Raw genomic sequence first — 15,311 nt, 5'->3', positions numbered from 1 at the left:
TCAGCCACAGAAACCAAAAGGCTGGTCCTCATACATGAAACCACTCACGCCTTTCCCGCAAGAAGGAAACTCTTTTGGGCAGCACGACCAATTATCCCATGTCGGGGTGTCACACTGGCCGTAGCTTTTAGCACACGGGAGCGGGCCATCCCCCATCAAAACGCCGTTGTTGACAGCGAAACATACGCCAAAGCCGTTCGGTCCAACGTCACTGCGGTAGCTCATGCATTTTGGGTGGCTAGGCGGGCATTGGTAAATCTGGCGACTGTCGTCACCATGATATGTTTGTCCACAACAGGCCTTCGTTTTACCAAAGTCGTGGGTGCACGCCCCCTGATAGGGATAACACAGCCGTCGTTGGGAACCTGTCAGGAAGGTGCCCCAGCTGGAGCTCCAGTCACCATTAGGGGCTCCCCATATACCTTGTAAACCAGACTGCGTCTTCGGTGCAGGAACGCCAGACCCTACCATGGAGCACTTATTGTTGTCTTTGTCGTAGCAGAAGAACCAGTTGGTGCCGTACTTTCGAGCAGTATAGCCCACGGGACACCCATCGTTGGGGAATGTCGGTGGTGGCGACGGTGGCGGAGGCGGTGGCGACGATGGTGACGGAGGCGGAGGTGGGGAGAAGTTGCACATGTCGGAAACATTGGCGATATTACTCTGCGCCTCATTGTACAGTGTTTTAATCGCACTCCACGCCCATTCATCAGCGCCATTCGGGCCCAGGTACACGCTCTGCTGCGTCTGATAGTACTGGAGGTTCTCCTTGCTGTTGATGATCCCGATCTGAATTCCCATTTGAGCCGCTTGGGTACGTAGGGTTTCGTGAACCTTTTTTGCGCAGCTTCTTGTTGCCTGGACCGCGCCTTCAATCGCATTGTGTTGGCCTTGTGCCTCAACGCTAGCTGCCACCCAAGCCTGCATGAAGCTCGCAGTAGGGAGCTGAAACAAGGAATCGATCGATGATTCTGTCCAGCCCCAAGAATTGTTTGGTGAGAGTGCCTCCTGGCGCAGCTCGGCAAAGGCCTCAGTATCGGCGAGGGACGCCACACGAATCGCTGAAACCTGCTGACCGCCTTTGAGCCCATTGTACCAGTTGATGTAAGAGTCCTGAATCGCAGCAGGCAAGACAGCTGTGGTGGATGGCACCCCGTTCTGCAGATTCGATGACGACAGGTCTAGGCACCCAGCCGGACTGCACTCGACCATTGTAGTGAGACTAACGGAGTCCTGGTATTCGGTTCTGGTACTTTGGTAATTGGCTTGCGCACTTGCCGAAACGCCCCAGCCACTTCCCGAAATCGATGCTGCGGCATCGAAAGCGCTGTTAGAGCTTGTCGTCTTAGAAGTGAAGGTGTAGCCGCCGTTGAAGTAGCCGCCGTACAGGAGGTGTGTCACAAAATACACGGGATAATTCATTCTTGACCACGATTCTGGGCCTGCTTTGAAAGCGGCAATGGCTGCCGGCTCCATCTCCGAAGCTTGATAGTGAAATAGACTCTTTGTGCCCACTTCATTTGAATAGGCTTGGAGGTACACACCACCACTTTGTGTGGAAAGGTCGCCTTGTGTAACTTGGGACATTGCGCCACTCGCTTCGATGCCATAACCTGATGCTGAGGCCTTTGCCGCGGCATGGACTGACGTGCTGAAGTCCGAAGACGAGGCAATAACCACTGTAGTCCTTTTCGCATAGCCAGCGACATCATCTCCTTCTGGTACGATATTGCCTTGACAGGCCTGTGTAGTTGTTGCTGGCGTAGTAGGACAGGGTGATGGCATGATCAATGGTGGCGACTGGTTCGGGCCGCCACATCCAGTGCCTGGTTGATACGCTGCCCCGAGTTGGCAGTTGCCCGCTCCCTTCATTGGAATGGGCGTGGAGGTGATCAGCGAGTCGCCCAGCGAGTCGCCGCCCAGCAAGGCATTAGCGAAGAGGCGGTTACGGTAGAGCGCTTCGATGCTGTCCACCCCCACGCCCGGTAAATGCGAGTCCGAGCTCGGTGCCGAACCAAACTCAAGACCCATGCGTGGCTGTCGCGCGCGGACGTGGAGGTTATGAGGAGGAGGAGCCCGGTGGATAAGCTAGACATGGGAGTGAGGGGAGTGGCCCGACACCGGTGGGGGAGTGAATGGGGAGGCAGAGCACCTGGGCATCCACTGGCACGGCGCCACCCGTGCACCCGAGCAGCGTGAGGGCCAAGAGCGCCAAGAATCGAGCCAGCATGAGCGTCATTGCTGCCATCGATCGCTAAATGCCTACTCAGTAATGAGGCTCACGTAGTGTCAGCATCGGCCGCGTGAGCAGGGCGGGAAGGCGCTCGCGCCGCCGCTCGCGCTCGCGCGGATCCAGAAAACGAGCGGGCGGTTGAAGCTGCAACTGCAAGAAGCTGGCACACGCCGGCGGGCGCTTTGGTGGCGACACTTTTGAGAGGACCGCTTCGAGGGGAGAGTAGAGACATGCCAAATTCACAGTGGGAGGAAAGCGGCGCAAGGTGCTCTCCGGGGACACGCACTCCCACTCGCCGTCCTCACAGGAGTCGCTTAGGCGCATAGGCGGCTCCCGTTGTACCTGTGTGACAGTGCCGTGCGCCGTAAAATTCATTTTCCTCGAGCACTCACTCGAGCGAAGCGGCACGCCGCTGCTCCTGCGCCCGCCGGCCTCCGCCACCGCACCTCCGCACGACCAGCCCCAGCCCGCCTCTGAGTTTAGGTATGTTGTTGGCAAATCAAGACACAGAGCTCACACAGAATCACAGCGGGAGGAAAGCGGCGAGTCGCAATTCCAGGGGTCGTTGTGGCGGGCCACCCTGTCCAGAGAGGCATGGATGCCAATCTGGGGTCTCTCGACCGAGTCTGATTTCGCCTCGCCGCCTCCCGGTGCGCGGTGGTAAGGCTGTAGAGCCAAAGCGGCGGAGATGGCGGGGAGGGCGGGGGATCGAGGAAAGCACGACTCGCACCGACCCTTCACGAACCGAAAGGCTGCACCCGGGGAAGGCACAGTAATCCGGCACGTGCTGGGCGCCCCGTTCCGTTTGGGGCTAGGTCGGCTCAGGGCCCCATCCACTTCCCTCCCGCTTGGCGCGTGATGATGAGGAGTTGCCACCCAGGCCAGCCAGGGCAGGGGCGGAGGGCGAGGGCGGAGGGTGGGATGGGCGCCAAGCGGGAGGGAGCGAACGGAGGCTAATGAGGCCTTTCAAACAAAAGAATTTTACACCACAAAAGAAACAAGCGTGGTCGCCACAACGGCGTGGTGGTCGCAGTCAGGCCCTGCGCGCTCACGAGACACCGGCGCCGCGCCATGCTACCCAGCCTCTTGGTCCTCTTGCCGTGCGCTGCAGCCTCTGCCGTGGTGGATCTCGACAGTGACAGCGTCGACCAGTCGCTCAAGCGCCAGCGCGCCTTTATCAAGTTCTTCGCGCCGTGGTGCCCGCTGCCGCCACACCGCCGTTCGCCACCGCTCGCCGGTCTCGCCCATTCACCCGGGCTGATCCCGGCGTAGGTGCGGGCACTGCAAGCGGCTTGCGCCCATCTGGGAAGGGCTGGCCGAGCGCGAGGAGCTGAGCGGGACGACCATCGCGCGGGTCGACTGCACAAAGAACCAGGCGCTGTGCACCTCCTTTGGCGTGCGCGCATTCCCGACGCTGATATTCGCCGACAAGGGCGGCAAGGAGCTGCGCAAGCACACCGGCGGCCGCGACGAGGGTTCACTCGCCGCCTTTGCGCACCACGGGTGGAGGAGCGCGCCGCTGTTCGACCCGACCACGGTGCCTCCGCCAAAGCCGCGGCAGGGCTTCCGCGAGTTCATCAGCGGCAGCTCGAGCCCCTTCCTGGCGATCGCCGGCCTCGTCCTCACCCTCTTTGGCGTGATGATCACCTCTGTCTGCTGCCTCGCGTGCGGCTGCTGCGATGGGAACGAGAGGGTGCAGGACCCGACGAACGAGAACGCGGCGTACTACGACTGGTTGAGAAAGCAGCGGGAGAGTGACACGATGGAGGGCGGCCGGTCAAAGACCGAGTGAGAGTCATTTGATGCCGCCGTGCGACGACCGCGCCGGCAGAGCGACACTTCTCTTCCCACTCCTGCGCGGCCTGCGGCTGCGCGACTGTTGCCTGTGAGCACACCCCATTATTTTGTGTATGATGATATAGCCCGAGCAGGCCTGCAAACGAGATTCGATTTAATCGCGCACACGGCACACCAGTCAGTGCAAAACCGCCCTGCCGAACGCCGCGACCACGACACCGGCCGCGCGGGCGATACTGCTTCACGTACGCTGCTCGCTGGGCCTGTGCGCCTGGGGGGCGCCGGATGCGCCATGCGCCATGCGCCCCCACGGCGCTGCCGCTCCGCACTGTCACTCCGCCCAGAAGCGGCGGCCGTACCTGCAGCCCAGCTCCATCGGCTCCCGGTTGCGGAACGTCGTCGTGCTCAGGAAGATGGAGACGGGCGTGACGGGCTCGAGGCGTCCGTCGGGCGCGGAGGCGAGGTGCCACTGCAAGGCGAGGACATTGACAGCTTCCGACACCGCCTCGTAGTCCTGGTCGCTGGGCACGTCGGCGCCGACGGCCAAATCGTTGGCAAACTGCCCGATGTTGCGCCCGCTCGCATCCTTGGCTGCCACTTGCGCTGGGATAAAGTAGGGCGGGCTTGGCCTAGAGGCCCATCACGGCTCTTTTTGGGCGGGGCGGAAGCGGCTCTGACGTGGGCGGAGCTCTCGCACACCCGCTATCCACCTCGACCTCGCCGTCTGCCTCTCTGTGCACCTTGTGTGCCGCGAGAGATCTCGCGCCGTGCGCCCGCTCGGCCCAGACCTGCGGCACGGCGAGGGCACGTGCGGCATAGTCGTGGCGGCGAGGCGGCGAGCGAGAGAGCGCACCTTTGTGCACGCCGCTGACGTCTCTCCTCGCGCGGCCGCCCGCACAACCCCGCATCTGGATGTCACCCCGGCGTGCTGGCCCGGCGCGAGCAGTCCGTTGAGCTGGCAAAAGATGCCGCCGTGCAGGACGCTCGCCTCTGAGCTCAGGGCAAACGCCACTGCGCGGTCTGCGCTCGGATGTTCCTCGTTGAGCGAGTTGGAGAGGCGTCCATCGCCGTAACCTCCGAGTGGCGTGAGCGGGGTCGCCGCCGGCACCGTCGCCTCGTCCACACCCGGCAGCAGCTCCGCAAAGAGCCCATATCCACTGGGCACTGCCACCGACGGCGCCACCGTGAGCGCGAGGCCGTACTCCTCGATCTCCACGCGAGCTAGAGCTCTGCGCATCCCAGTGCCGCACGGCGGCGACGGGCCAGAGTACGCCTCCTTCAAGGCAGGGATGGGTGACGCAAGTGTGAGGGAGAAAGGCGGTGCTGCGTGAGGGTTGGCGGTGGCAGGTGTGCAGGGCCACGACGCACTGTGCTCGGCTCGACCGAAAAGGCGTTGATGAGCGTGCACGTGGCGCTCGGCGGGGCGCCCTGTGAGGCACTTGGAGCACTTGGAGCGCGACTAGCGACCTCCCCAGGAGTGGTCGACGACGCTTGCATATGTGGAACTTGATGTTGCGTGCGTCCAGGCGAATTACTTTTCCAGTGTACGTACCAGTGTCTCTCTCCAGTGTATGTGTATGTACTTTTAGCTTACTGGGAGAATCTCTCTCTCTCTCTCCAGTGTATGTGGCTCTTACGTTTTCAGTGTACGTCTAGACGTGGCTCTTACGAACAAGAAAGAAAGGAAAGGAAAAATGTCCGCCTTGCGTTGTTTCATAACATCGAAGGCTAAGCTCAAAGGAAAAAAGGCGGATCGGCAAAAAAGAAACGACGCCGCGCGAGCGACGCTCCGAGATCGCCCGAGATAGCGCGGCGCGGCGGTGGGTGAGGTGGGGTGGGGGGTGGGGGGGGGGGGCGGCGTGGCGTGGAGCACCGAGATAGCGCGAGATCGCCCGAGATCGCGCGGCGCGGCCCGAGATCGCCCGAGATCGCGCGGTTCTGCGGTCGGCGAGGTGGGTGGGTTGGGAGCGAGGGGGCGGAAGTGCTCAGTGCGGTAGATGGTCAGCTCGAGGCGCGTGAGCCGGACTTGGGAGCCGGACCACCCCCTCTTGTTGGGGGGTTTTTGCTAAGGTGTAGATCAGGTTCCACAGCATCGTCCCACACGTAGCTCAGCGGTCAGGTGAAAAGGGGTTTTTGCTAACGGCCTCCCACACACGCCACCCACACCGGATATGTCTTGGGCAATTTTCGCACTTTTCTTTCTACGTCGGTCGGGGTCCCGTGGATCGATTTTCAAAGTGAATAGACAATAGTTCGGCATAGAAAAACTGCAAAACAAGATGCGTTAGCTCGCCGCGAAAAAGCAAACAGAGGAGGGCGAGGAGGAGTGATTAGCACGCGTCCTCTGCCACCGTGCGCGTGTTATGAGGTGGTGCGAGAGAGCCATTTGCGTGCGAGCCCGTGCCCCGTCCCGCCACCCGCCCGCCCCGCCCCGGAGCGCGACAAAATGTGAAGGGTGGGCCACTTGTGTTGAGGGATGGCAACCCAGGTGGGTGTCCTCCGCCTCCAGCTCAGCCGCCGCATCGAGCTCCGCCTCATACGCGTGTGGCTGTGGGCGACGGAGCCGCCGCTGCGGCCTTCCGCCGTCGGGGCGACGGCGACGGCGGCAGCGGGCCGGGCGGCGGCGGCGACGGTGGCGGTGGTAAGGGCGGCAGCAGCGAATAAGGCGGCGGCGAGGGCGGCGGCGGCGGCGGAGGAGGCGGGCTCGGTGGGGGCGGCGACGGTGGAGGCGGCGGGGCGGCGGCGGTGAGGGTGGCGGCGGTGAGGGCTGCGGCGGTGAGGGCTGCGGCGGTGAGGGCTGCGGCGGCGAGGGCTGCGGCGGCAAGGGCGGCGGCGGCGGCGAGAGGGGGAGGCCACGACGGCGGCGGCGGGCTGCGCGGCGGCGGGCTGGGCGGCGGCGACGACGACGACGACGGCGGCGGCGGCGGCGGCGGGCTCGGTGAGGGCAGCGACGGTGGAGGCGGCGAGGGAAGCGGCGGGCTACACGGCGGCGGCGAGGGCGGCGGCGGCAAGGACGGCGGCGGCGAGGGGGGAGGCGGTGACAGCGGCGGCGGGCTGGACGGCGGCGGCGACAGCGGCGGCGGCGGCGACGGCGATCTGCTTCTCCTCGCGGCCTCCGTCGATGGGATCCTGTCGGCAGCCGGGCGGCGGCCGGACGGTTCGGTGAGATGAGAGGCGCTGCCGAGCGCGGAGTGGGCGCGGGGGGTCCATCGGGGATGGCTGGCGGCCGGGGGCGCAGACCCACACCGTCATGCTCGGTGTCGGTGGGTCCCACGGATTGAGCGTGTAGGTGTGTGGTCGTGAGGCTCCCACACAGCGAGTCCCGGCTCCCACGTGTGGAACCTCCGTGTGGGAGGCGTGTGGAACCTTAGCAAAAACCCTCTGTTATCTGCGTTGTTGAGCCAGGACTCAACATACTCGGGCTGTCGCCGTCCCAAACTGTCACTCCCCTCTCTCCCGGCCGGGGTGGGGCGCGCGCGGGGGCGGCGGGTGTGCGGCGAGTGTGCGGGATGTCTGTGGGCCCGAGAGCGATATGCCATGTCCGCCTTGCGTTGTTTCATAACATCGAAGGCTAAGCTCAAAAAGAATTTAAACAAAACAACTCTCTCTCACAGCAGACAGGCTCGACACAGGTGCGAACTGGCGCGTGCTAGCTCAAAAAGAAACGGCGCTGCCTCGCTTGAGCTCCCATCGAAGCTCCATCTCCCCACAGCTGCCATGCTCTCGCTGCTCGCGCTGCCGAACGCGTACACGCTGGGCGGGGTGCGGGCCAGGTCGCCGGCCCGCATGGGCGCGAGCCCCGTCATGGGCTGGGACATGAAGACCATCACCCCTGACGGCACGCTGGAGCAGCGGGTCGAGGGCAAGACCCGCAAAACCTGGACCTTCAACGACCTGTCCAAGGATCGGGTGCAAGTGGCGGTGAAGAGCGAGGGGCGCCCGGTGAAGGCGGACATCCAGCTCTGGATCGGCCCCGACTGGACCCCCTTCACGCTCAAGGCGTACAGCGAGGACGGCAAGGAGCGCCCGATCCAGGCGCTGATTGGCACCCGCAACAAGGCCGCGATGATCGAGGTGCGCAACGTGGGCGAGTACGAGTTCCCCTTCAGCGCCGCCGCCAACTACGCCGATGCCTCCATGGCCTCCAAGGCCGACCCGCCGGCCGCCCACGGCGAGCGCGTCGATGGCGGCGCGCTGCGCTCCTTCCCCCTCGACGCTGGCTCGGAGAAGCTGGAGGTTGTGCTGAACACGGACGGGAAGCAGCTGAACGCGCGCGTCGAGCTGCTCAACGCGCCCAACAACCCCAAGCAGACCTTCGAGGTCTTCACCAACAATGGCGAGCTCAACTCGCTCTCTGTCTGCTTTGACACGCCCGACCCCGGCAACACCGTGCGCATCGTCAACCTGGCGCCGGTGGAGTTCCCCTGCTACATCCACCTTAACGAAATGTGAGCCCCAGTCCTAGCCGCAGACGCCGCGCCCGCGCCGCGCTCGACGGGGGGGGGGGGGGCAGAGACGGCTGCAGGGCGCCCACTCAGCCCCTCCTGCGCCGCGCTGGGACGCGTCTTTTACTAGGAGGCGGTGTGTGAGTGCACGCACCAGAGAAGGTGGGCTGGCTGCACCGCATGCTGCCCTCCCTCTTTCGGAGGCTATTCGTGTGTGCGTGCGATGTGTGCACACTTATGACGCGTCGTCAGTCAGTTTGTGGCGGCCCTCCCGCTGCCCGCACCCCCCTGCGCCCTGGTGCATGTGCATGAGGACTTGCGAAATTTTGAACGTAAATCGCGCACCCCCCCCCCCCCGAAATTCTTTTTCCCCTCGCGCTCTCTCACCTTCCACGCCGAGGGGCGAGGGAATGTTGCTTGTTGGTGGGAGGATATGGGAAAAGACGAGGAGGCCTAGGAAGAGGGTGAGGCACGTCGCACGAGGAGGGCGGGGGCCGGGGGGCGCGGGCGACCTCAAGCTCAACCGACTAAATTAATTACCACTATAAAGCCGTGTGGACTATGGGGTCTTGGTGTAAATGAAGAGCGGTCAGCGGACACCCCCCGTCGCCAGAGACGACGCAGGGCAGACGACGGGGAGGCAGAGCAGACGCGCAGGGCGAGACGAGGGAGGGAGCAGGACGTTGCGGAGATCAGCAGGAGGATGTACGAAGAGATTAAGAGCAGCAGGGACCCGAGGGGGACCGTCCATGTGGAAGACGGCTAGTGCTACGGATGCCGCCCCCGCCGCTCGTTTCGGCCGCACGAGGCGAGCGACGGCCGGCGGGGGCTTGTCTGCTCGACGCGGCTGGGCGGCGACTGGGTGCTGGCCGAGTCGGAGCAGCTTGCGCCGGTGTGCACGGCGGAGGAGGTGCTGCGCGCGTACCTGACCGGCTCGCTCCAAAAGGAGTGGAAAACGCCGACAAGGTCTCTCGCGTGGCCTTCTCGTGAGCGGCGTCGCCGGAGTGCGGCAGGTACTACCGCCAGGACATCGAGCTGCGGTCCGTCCGTGTGACTCGGAGCCGCACCGGCCCGATGAGCTACAGCCAGACCATCTCCGTCGACAAGGTTGGCGGCCGCCACTACTGCGCGCGGCTCGTCCGGCTCGACCCGGACTGCCCCGCGACGGCGCGCTTGCCCTTTGAGGCGGCTTCTCGGCATCGGCACCTTCTTGGCACCTTCTCGGCACTCTCCCATAGGCGCAAGCCCTTCGAGGCGCTCTCGGTGTACGTCGGTCTGCAGCAGGTCGTGCCGGACGTGTGCGCATCTACGCGGCGGTCGTCCGCGTCAACCGGCGGGTGGTGCCCAACCTGGTTGTGTTTGATGCGAGCGGCACGCGGGCGACATGCCCGGCAAGGGGACGCTCTGGCTCGCCGGACACTTCGAGAGGAGGAGGGCCGCCGCCGCGGCGGCCGTGGTGGCGCCCAGCGCCGTGGTGGCGGGGCTGCCACGTGCAGCCGCCGGCGCTGGGGGCGGGCGCCGTGCGCTTCCTGCGCGGTCGCTTCGACGGAGGAGCGGCATCGAGCGAGGGAGAATGCGGGAGGAGGACGTAGCCTCCTCTGTGTGTGTTCTGCCTTTTTTGGTCGGAGAGAAGAGATGGCCGAGCCGCGACACACGCAGAGAGACGAGAGCCGCAGAGGGCATATACACGGCCACAGGCACAGCGACACAGCTAAAGCGGCACAGCACAACCAAACCGCCACACACGACACGCAGCGGAGAGCACCACGGATAGCAGGGCGGGCATCGCCGCGCTGTCTGGCAACACGTTCGAGTCCTCAGACGCCACATGATGCGGGTGCCGACTGCTGAAGCGTGCTTGCTCTGTTTCCCCACACTGTGCTCAAGACAGTCGCAGAGACTCGGCTGCGGCACCCACAAGCGTCAACAGTGTGGCTTCATCGATACTGATCGCGCTCGATTGATGCCTCGGCACCAACGGATTCGAGCACCGGCTTCAAAGTCGACTGCCAGGCGAGCCTCAAGTGCTCCATCGCTCGTGATCCGATGCTGGCGGCGGCAGTGCCGCGAGCGGGCATGAAACGCGAGACGTCGAGTGTCAGCGTGGACGATTCGGGGTCCGGTGCAGATAGGGGCCAGACCTGGTGCTCGTTGCCGTCGATGGAGAGGCGAAGGGTCATGGGAATGTGTGCGACCCCCTGCCAGCTGAAGTGCCTACCCGGGTACCCGGTACTCGGCTGGAGGAATGGTTGGGCAGGTTACTCAGGAGAGTGAGAGAGAGAGAGAGTCGTTACTCAGGACACGATCCCGGCGTGAACACGACGCACTACCCTTCTCCGATGCACGCGCGGCACGCGCCACGGCGCGGAACGTGCCGCCGTCTTTGTTTGAAGTAAAAAGTCGAATCAGAGCAGTGTCGGCGTTGTCCTGAGTTTTCCTCCCACGGACCGCCCGTCCGGCACCGCTCCGGGACGCACGCCGGCGAAACACCATCAAGCTGCTGTACGGCCCCGGCATCGCCTCCCCTGGCTCAGCTAGACAGTAGACTGAGAGATATTGTGAACATGGTCAGTCTCTACAATATATACACTGACACTGAACCTCCCAGAGCTCGTCCCGGTCCGCCACGGCCATCCTCGGCCTCCGGAGGGCCCCCGGCCGCGGCGCGGTGCGGCGGCGTCACAAATCCGACCACAGAGCACCGGGACGCGGTCGGGCGATCTGAGGCCCAACTAGGCGTATGCATTGCCCATCCAGGGCTATCACCTGGACCCATCAACAGGCGCCTGCGCGCCGTGGCACGAGGTGTTGTTCACACCTGCCCAACCATTCATGCAGCACAGTACGGGGGGGGAGGGGTCAGACTGCCCTCTTTCGGTCACCATCCTCTGGACCATCGGCATTGGCTCTTAATATTTTTGCATTCTAGGACGCATCGGTAAACAAAGATGGGGGGGCGTCGCCCCCCCAGATGATCTTAATATTTTTCAATGATTTTTGCAGGGTCTGAAAGCTCAGACTCAGCTCTTCACGCTCGGTATGAAAGCGAGGTCCGTACGCGGGGGTCCCATTTTTCAGTATTTTCCCCTGCCCTGAGACGTGAGTAGAGGAGTACTCGTGAGAGAGAGAGAGCCGATTTCATGACTTATATATGAGCAGAGACCGAGCCGGGAGAGAGAGGCAGGGAGACGGTGACGGAGTCGGAGAGCCGCTAGCGGGCTAGGCCGCAAAAAGAACTCGGCTCCATACTAGAATATACTGCCGATGCTATTCCGTATTCGCACACGCACAAAATGTCATGCGGGCACCCGGGTGTCACCTCAACCCGCCGAGTGACCTCCTCCTCGCGCCCGCCTCCCACCCCCAGCCGGCCGGCGGCGGCACGAGCTGCTCCATGAGCGCCTCCGCCTCGGGCGGCGGCGGCTGGCCGTGGAGCTCGCCGTACTCGGCGGCGAGCGCGGCGAGGGCGTCGCGCGCCTCGTCGATCCGGGCGGCGTCCATGTACTGGGTGAAGTGGTGCAGGTGGGCGCGGCGCGAGTAGAGCTTGTCGAAGCGGGCCAGCAGGCCCTGCGGCGGGCGGGCGAGGGGGAGGGGGGGGGTCAGCCACCCCGCATGGCGCGGTGTGGATCAAGGGCCAAGCTGCCCCCCTCCCATCTCCACGCCCCCTCTGCCCGCGCGGCACTGCGGCATTGGATGCAGATCGCCTGCAGCAGCGGCGCGAACGCAGTCGAGTTGCAGAGCGAGAGGAGCGCGTGCGGCTGGCCGACGGGCGGCGCGGCGCAGAGACCTGTTCACAGGGCGGCGCGGCGCAGAGACCTGTTCACAGGGCGGCGGTGTGAAGAGTCGCGCCAACTCCACCACACCGGCCGGATCTCGGCTGGATCTCGGCTGGATCTCGGCGTGATCTCGCGCCGATCTTGAAGGCGTCCGGGTTCCACCACGCCACCGACAGCTGCGGCTTGAGGCGCTGCAGAGAGCGCTGCGCGTCCGACGCGGTCGCGTCGCCTGGCGGAACGGAACATCACGCCAATGAAGTGGAGCCGATGTTAGAGGGGCCAGAACACGAATGAGTTGGCGTCGTCGCCTAACGAAATGAAGTCGCCCCCTGCGGGCTCGCTGTGCGGCGGCGCTGTGGCGTCCGCACGGTGTCGCGTCGCCGCGGAGAAGAAAGGCGGAGGCGAGGTGCGTGCCTACCTTAAGGTATATGGTTCTCCCGCCGGGAGGGGTGTGCAGAAGAGATGAAGAGTCGCTCGACTCGCGTGACGGCGAGGGTGTCTGACTAGCCGCTCTCTGCCTGTCTGCCCGCTCTCTCGACTGTCCGCGGCGTGCGATCTGGGCCCCCGGGGGGTTGTGCTTTCGTGTGACGGCGAGGCGGGGGGGGGGGGGGGGGGCTGTGGCGCAGCAGGAGGGGCGCGCACTCACAGCGCGAGCCCTTGCGCAAATCGGCACATCTCGACTGCAACTCGGCTGCCTCTCGGCTGCCTCTCGGCTGCCTCTCGGCTGCGTCTCGGCTGCGTCTCGGCTGTCTCTCGGCTGTCTCTCGGCTGCATCTCGGGCTGCATCTCGGCAGCGCGCCCTTGCGTGGGTCTGCGCCGCTCAGCTGCGCATGTGGCGCGAGCGCCTCGGTCAGGAGTGCGTCCAAGTTGACCGGCGCGTACCTGGCGGAGTGATCTCGCGTGATCTCGCGTGATCTCGCGTGATCTCGCGTGATCTCGCGTGATCTGGGGTGATCTCGGGTGATCTGGGGTGATCTGGGGTGATCTCGGGTGATCTCGGGTGATCTCGGGTGATCTCGGGTGATCTCGGGTGTTGTCGGGTGATGTCGGCTGATGTCGGGCGTACCGCGCGGCGGCGGTCGAGTAGAGCGGAGCGAGGGCGGGCAGCACGAACTGCATGCGCGGGTAGGGCACCTGCAGCCGAGAGACAGCCGAGATGCGCGGAGATGTAGCCGAGAGGCAGCCGAGAGACAGCCGAGATGCGCGGAGATGTAGCCGAGAGGCAGCCGAGAGACAGCCGAGATGCGCGGAGATGCAGACGAGATGCGGCCGAGATGCAGGCGAGATGCAGGCGAGATGCAGGCGAGATGCGGCCGAGATGTAACAGCCGAGATACGCCGAGATGTAGCCGAGATGTAGCCGAGACGGAGAGGGCAAGGCACCAGGTTGGAGCTGAGGTCGGCGAGGTCAGTGTTGAGCGCGCCAGGAAAGCGGACCTGAACAGGGAACAGGATGTGATCTGACACCACAGGTCGCCATGACACGACATGGTGTAGTGTGACGTCTCTTCATGCGAGTGCTACTGTGGGGCAGCAAGCGGACCGAGGCGGTGAGCGAGGTCAGCATGTGCGCCACGAGGTTGTTCATGCCGTCAAAGGCGCGCGCGCGCGACGCAGGCCCGTTGCTCGCCAGCGACTCTCGCCGCGACCCTCCGCCGCCGCCTCCGCCGCCGCCGCCGCCGCCGCCGCCTCCTCTGCCGCCGCTGCCGCCGCCGCGCCCGTCGCCGCCGGAAGCCGCATGCGGCGTGGCGCCGCCTTCCGCATGGTCCACCATGGCTGCGAGGGCAGCGTTCTGCAGCGGCATCGCCACCGTGGCGTGCTCGGCCAGCTCGGCGGCGGCGAGCACAGTGTTGTACGGCGACGTGACGACGTCGTCGCTCTCCGAGGGGAAGACCGCGGTCGCGAAGCGGATGGTCCTCGGGTACTCGTCGGCGAGCGCCTCCAGCACGTACGAGCCCAGCCCCGAGCCTGTGCCTCCGCCCATGGAGTGGAGCAGGGAGAAGGCCTGCAGGCACCGGACCGGACTGACGCTGTGTCCAGCCATTCCGCCCCATCACGAGTGGGCGAGGGAGGCCTGGAGGGAGTCGCAGTGCGACGCGGCGCGGCGGACGCGCTCGAGCAGCCCGTCGCGGTGCAGCGGACCGTAATGCTCGTGCCCGTGCGCCCAGTTGTTGCCCGCTCCAGAGACGTCGGCGAGGACCTGCGAGCGGTCAAAGAGCTCTGCGAGTGGCGAGCGGAGGACCTGCGAGACGACGCCCTCCTCGGTGTCGACCATGACGGCGCGCGCGCGCAGGCTCGAGATCGGCACAGTGCCGTCGCCGAGCGCAAGGGGTGCTCCGCTCCTCGCGTCGACGTGCCTGAAGAAGGTGGACATCGGCTCGTCGTACGCCGCGATGCCGCTCGACCACGCGGCGTGCTCGCGCAGCGCGAGGTCCCAGAAGCGGGAGCCGACCTGGTTGCCGCACTGCCCGACCTGCACAGTGATGACCTCCCGCACCATCGGGCGAAGCGATGGGCGGAGAAAAACAGCAAAAAACAGCAGAAAAAGAATTTCCGCACGTGAAAGTCGACGGGTGACCCGTGCCGCCGTGTGCCCCGCAGCGGCCTCGCTGGGCCAGAAAGTCGGCCCCGAGTGCCAGCAGCAGCCTCGTTGAGCCAGTCGGCTCGCGAGGTGGGTGACAACTTGAGAATCGTGCTTTTTGATTAGGGACCAAAGCGCGAAGGACCACTTTTGGGTTAGGGACCGCGGGCGACAGGTTAGGGACCGATCGCCACCGCTCACGCCAGCGGACGGCCACCATCGGTGTTTTTGGCTTCGCCACCGTCCAAAGCGTGCGCAATGCGCTCGCCGACATCGAGCGAGCTCGCCTGTCCGAGGAGCGGCTTGCTGTGCGGACGGCTTCTTGTGGCTCTCGTCGAGAGCGTTTTGCGTCCCGGCGGGTGGGAGAATGTGTCGTCTGATGTGTCACTGTGTGCGTCACATCGATGTGGATAACAAATACGGTCGATCCGTCAAGCGATACACTCGTCACGATCACGTTCAACGGCTTGCACGGAGCTC

General features: G+C 64.8%; 6 protein-coding genes across 6 annotated transcripts; 4 read left to right on the top strand and 2 right to left on the bottom strand.

Annotated features, from left to right (window-relative positions):
• On the bottom strand, positions 1-2,248 carry EMIHUDRAFT_211787 (hypothetical protein; the record flags this gene model as incomplete). The annotated part of the gene is made up of 5 exons (XM_005766742.1): positions 1-333; positions 469-522; positions 649-1,733; positions 1,818-2,037; positions 2,153-2,248. The coding sequence occupies 5 exons, from the start codon at positions 2,246-2,248 to the stop codon at positions 1-3; spliced, it is 1,788 nt and encodes a 595-aa protein (XP_005766799.1).
• A 1,074-nt stretch (positions 2,249-3,322) lies between these two features.
• EMIHUDRAFT_48909 (hypothetical protein) lies at positions 3,323-3,704 on the top strand (the record flags this gene model as incomplete). The annotated part of the gene is made up of 2 exons (XM_005766741.1): positions 3,323-3,429; positions 3,506-3,704. Coding segments are annotated over 2 exons (306 nt in total), but the record flags the coding sequence as incomplete, so codon positions are not given.
• Positions 3,705-6,278: 2,574 nt separating this feature from the next.
• On the top strand, positions 6,279-7,334 carry EMIHUDRAFT_356621 (hypothetical protein). The gene has a single exon (XM_005766740.1). It carries the CDS (start codon positions 6,507-6,509, stop codon positions 6,777-6,779), a length of 273 nt encoding a protein of 90 aa, XP_005766797.1. The 5' UTR covers positions 6,279-6,506; the 3' UTR covers positions 6,780-7,334.
• Positions 7,335-7,719: 385 nt separating this feature from the next.
• On the top strand, positions 7,720-8,816 carry EMIHUDRAFT_436903 (hypothetical protein). Its single transcript, XM_005766739.1, has one exon. It carries the CDS (start codon positions 7,748-7,750, stop codon positions 8,480-8,482), a length of 735 nt encoding a protein of 244 aa, XP_005766796.1. The 5' UTR covers positions 7,720-7,747; the 3' UTR covers positions 8,483-8,816.
• A 1,487-nt stretch (positions 8,817-10,303) lies between these two features.
• EMIHUDRAFT_211783 (hypothetical protein) lies at positions 10,304-11,690 on the top strand (the record flags this gene model as incomplete). Its single annotated transcript, XM_005766738.1, has 5 exons — positions 10,304-10,312; positions 10,489-10,704; positions 11,212-11,280; positions 11,479-11,525; positions 11,660-11,690. The coding sequence occupies 5 exons, from the start codon at positions 10,304-10,306 to the stop codon at positions 11,688-11,690; spliced, it is 372 nt and encodes a 123-aa protein (XP_005766795.1).
• A 35-nt stretch (positions 11,691-11,725) lies between these two features.
• EMIHUDRAFT_464533 (hypothetical protein) lies at positions 11,726-14,755 on the bottom strand. The gene is made up of 4 exons (XM_005766737.1): positions 14,325-14,755; positions 13,794-14,255; positions 12,271-12,291; positions 11,726-12,042 (listed from the first exon to the last, which is right to left on the bottom strand). The coding sequence occupies exons 1-4, from the start codon at positions 14,748-14,750 to the stop codon at positions 11,791-11,793; spliced, it is 1,161 nt and encodes a 386-aa protein (XP_005766794.1). The 5' UTR covers positions 14,751-14,755; the 3' UTR covers positions 11,726-11,790.
• Positions 14,756-15,311: the final 556 nt, after the last annotated feature.

Source organism: Emiliania huxleyi (genome assembly GCF_000372725.1).
Source record: "Emiliania huxleyi CCMP1516 unplaced genomic scaffold EMIHUscaffold_50, whole genome shotgun sequence".
Lineage (NCBI taxonomy): Eukaryota > Haptophyta > Isochrysidales > Noelaerhabdaceae > Emiliania > Emiliania huxleyi.
Note: the sequence above shows the minus strand (reverse complement) of the source record. Positions and strands in the feature narration are given on the sequence as shown.

Coding starts and splice junctions, on each gene's coding strand:
- EMIHUDRAFT_464533 (XM_005766737.1), bottom strand. CDS start 14,750: ATGGTGCGGGAGGTCATCACTGTGCAGGTCGGGCAGTGCGGCAACCAG. Junction 14,256..14,324: donor CGCACTGCGACTCCCTCCAG/GCCTCCCTCGCC, acceptor CGGTGCCTGCAG/GCCTTCTCCCTGCTCCACTC. Junction 12,292..13,793: donor TGACCTCGCTCACCGCCTCG/GTCCGCTTGCTG, acceptor CCCTGTGAACAG/GTCTCTGCGCCGCGCCGCCC.
- EMIHUDRAFT_436903 (XM_005766739.1), top strand. CDS start 7,748: ATGCTCTCGCTGCTCGCGCTGCCGAACGCGTACACGCTGGGCGGGGTG.
- EMIHUDRAFT_356621 (XM_005766740.1), top strand. CDS start 6,507: ATGGCAACCCAGGTGGGTGTCCTCCGCCTCCAGCTCAGCCGCCGCATC.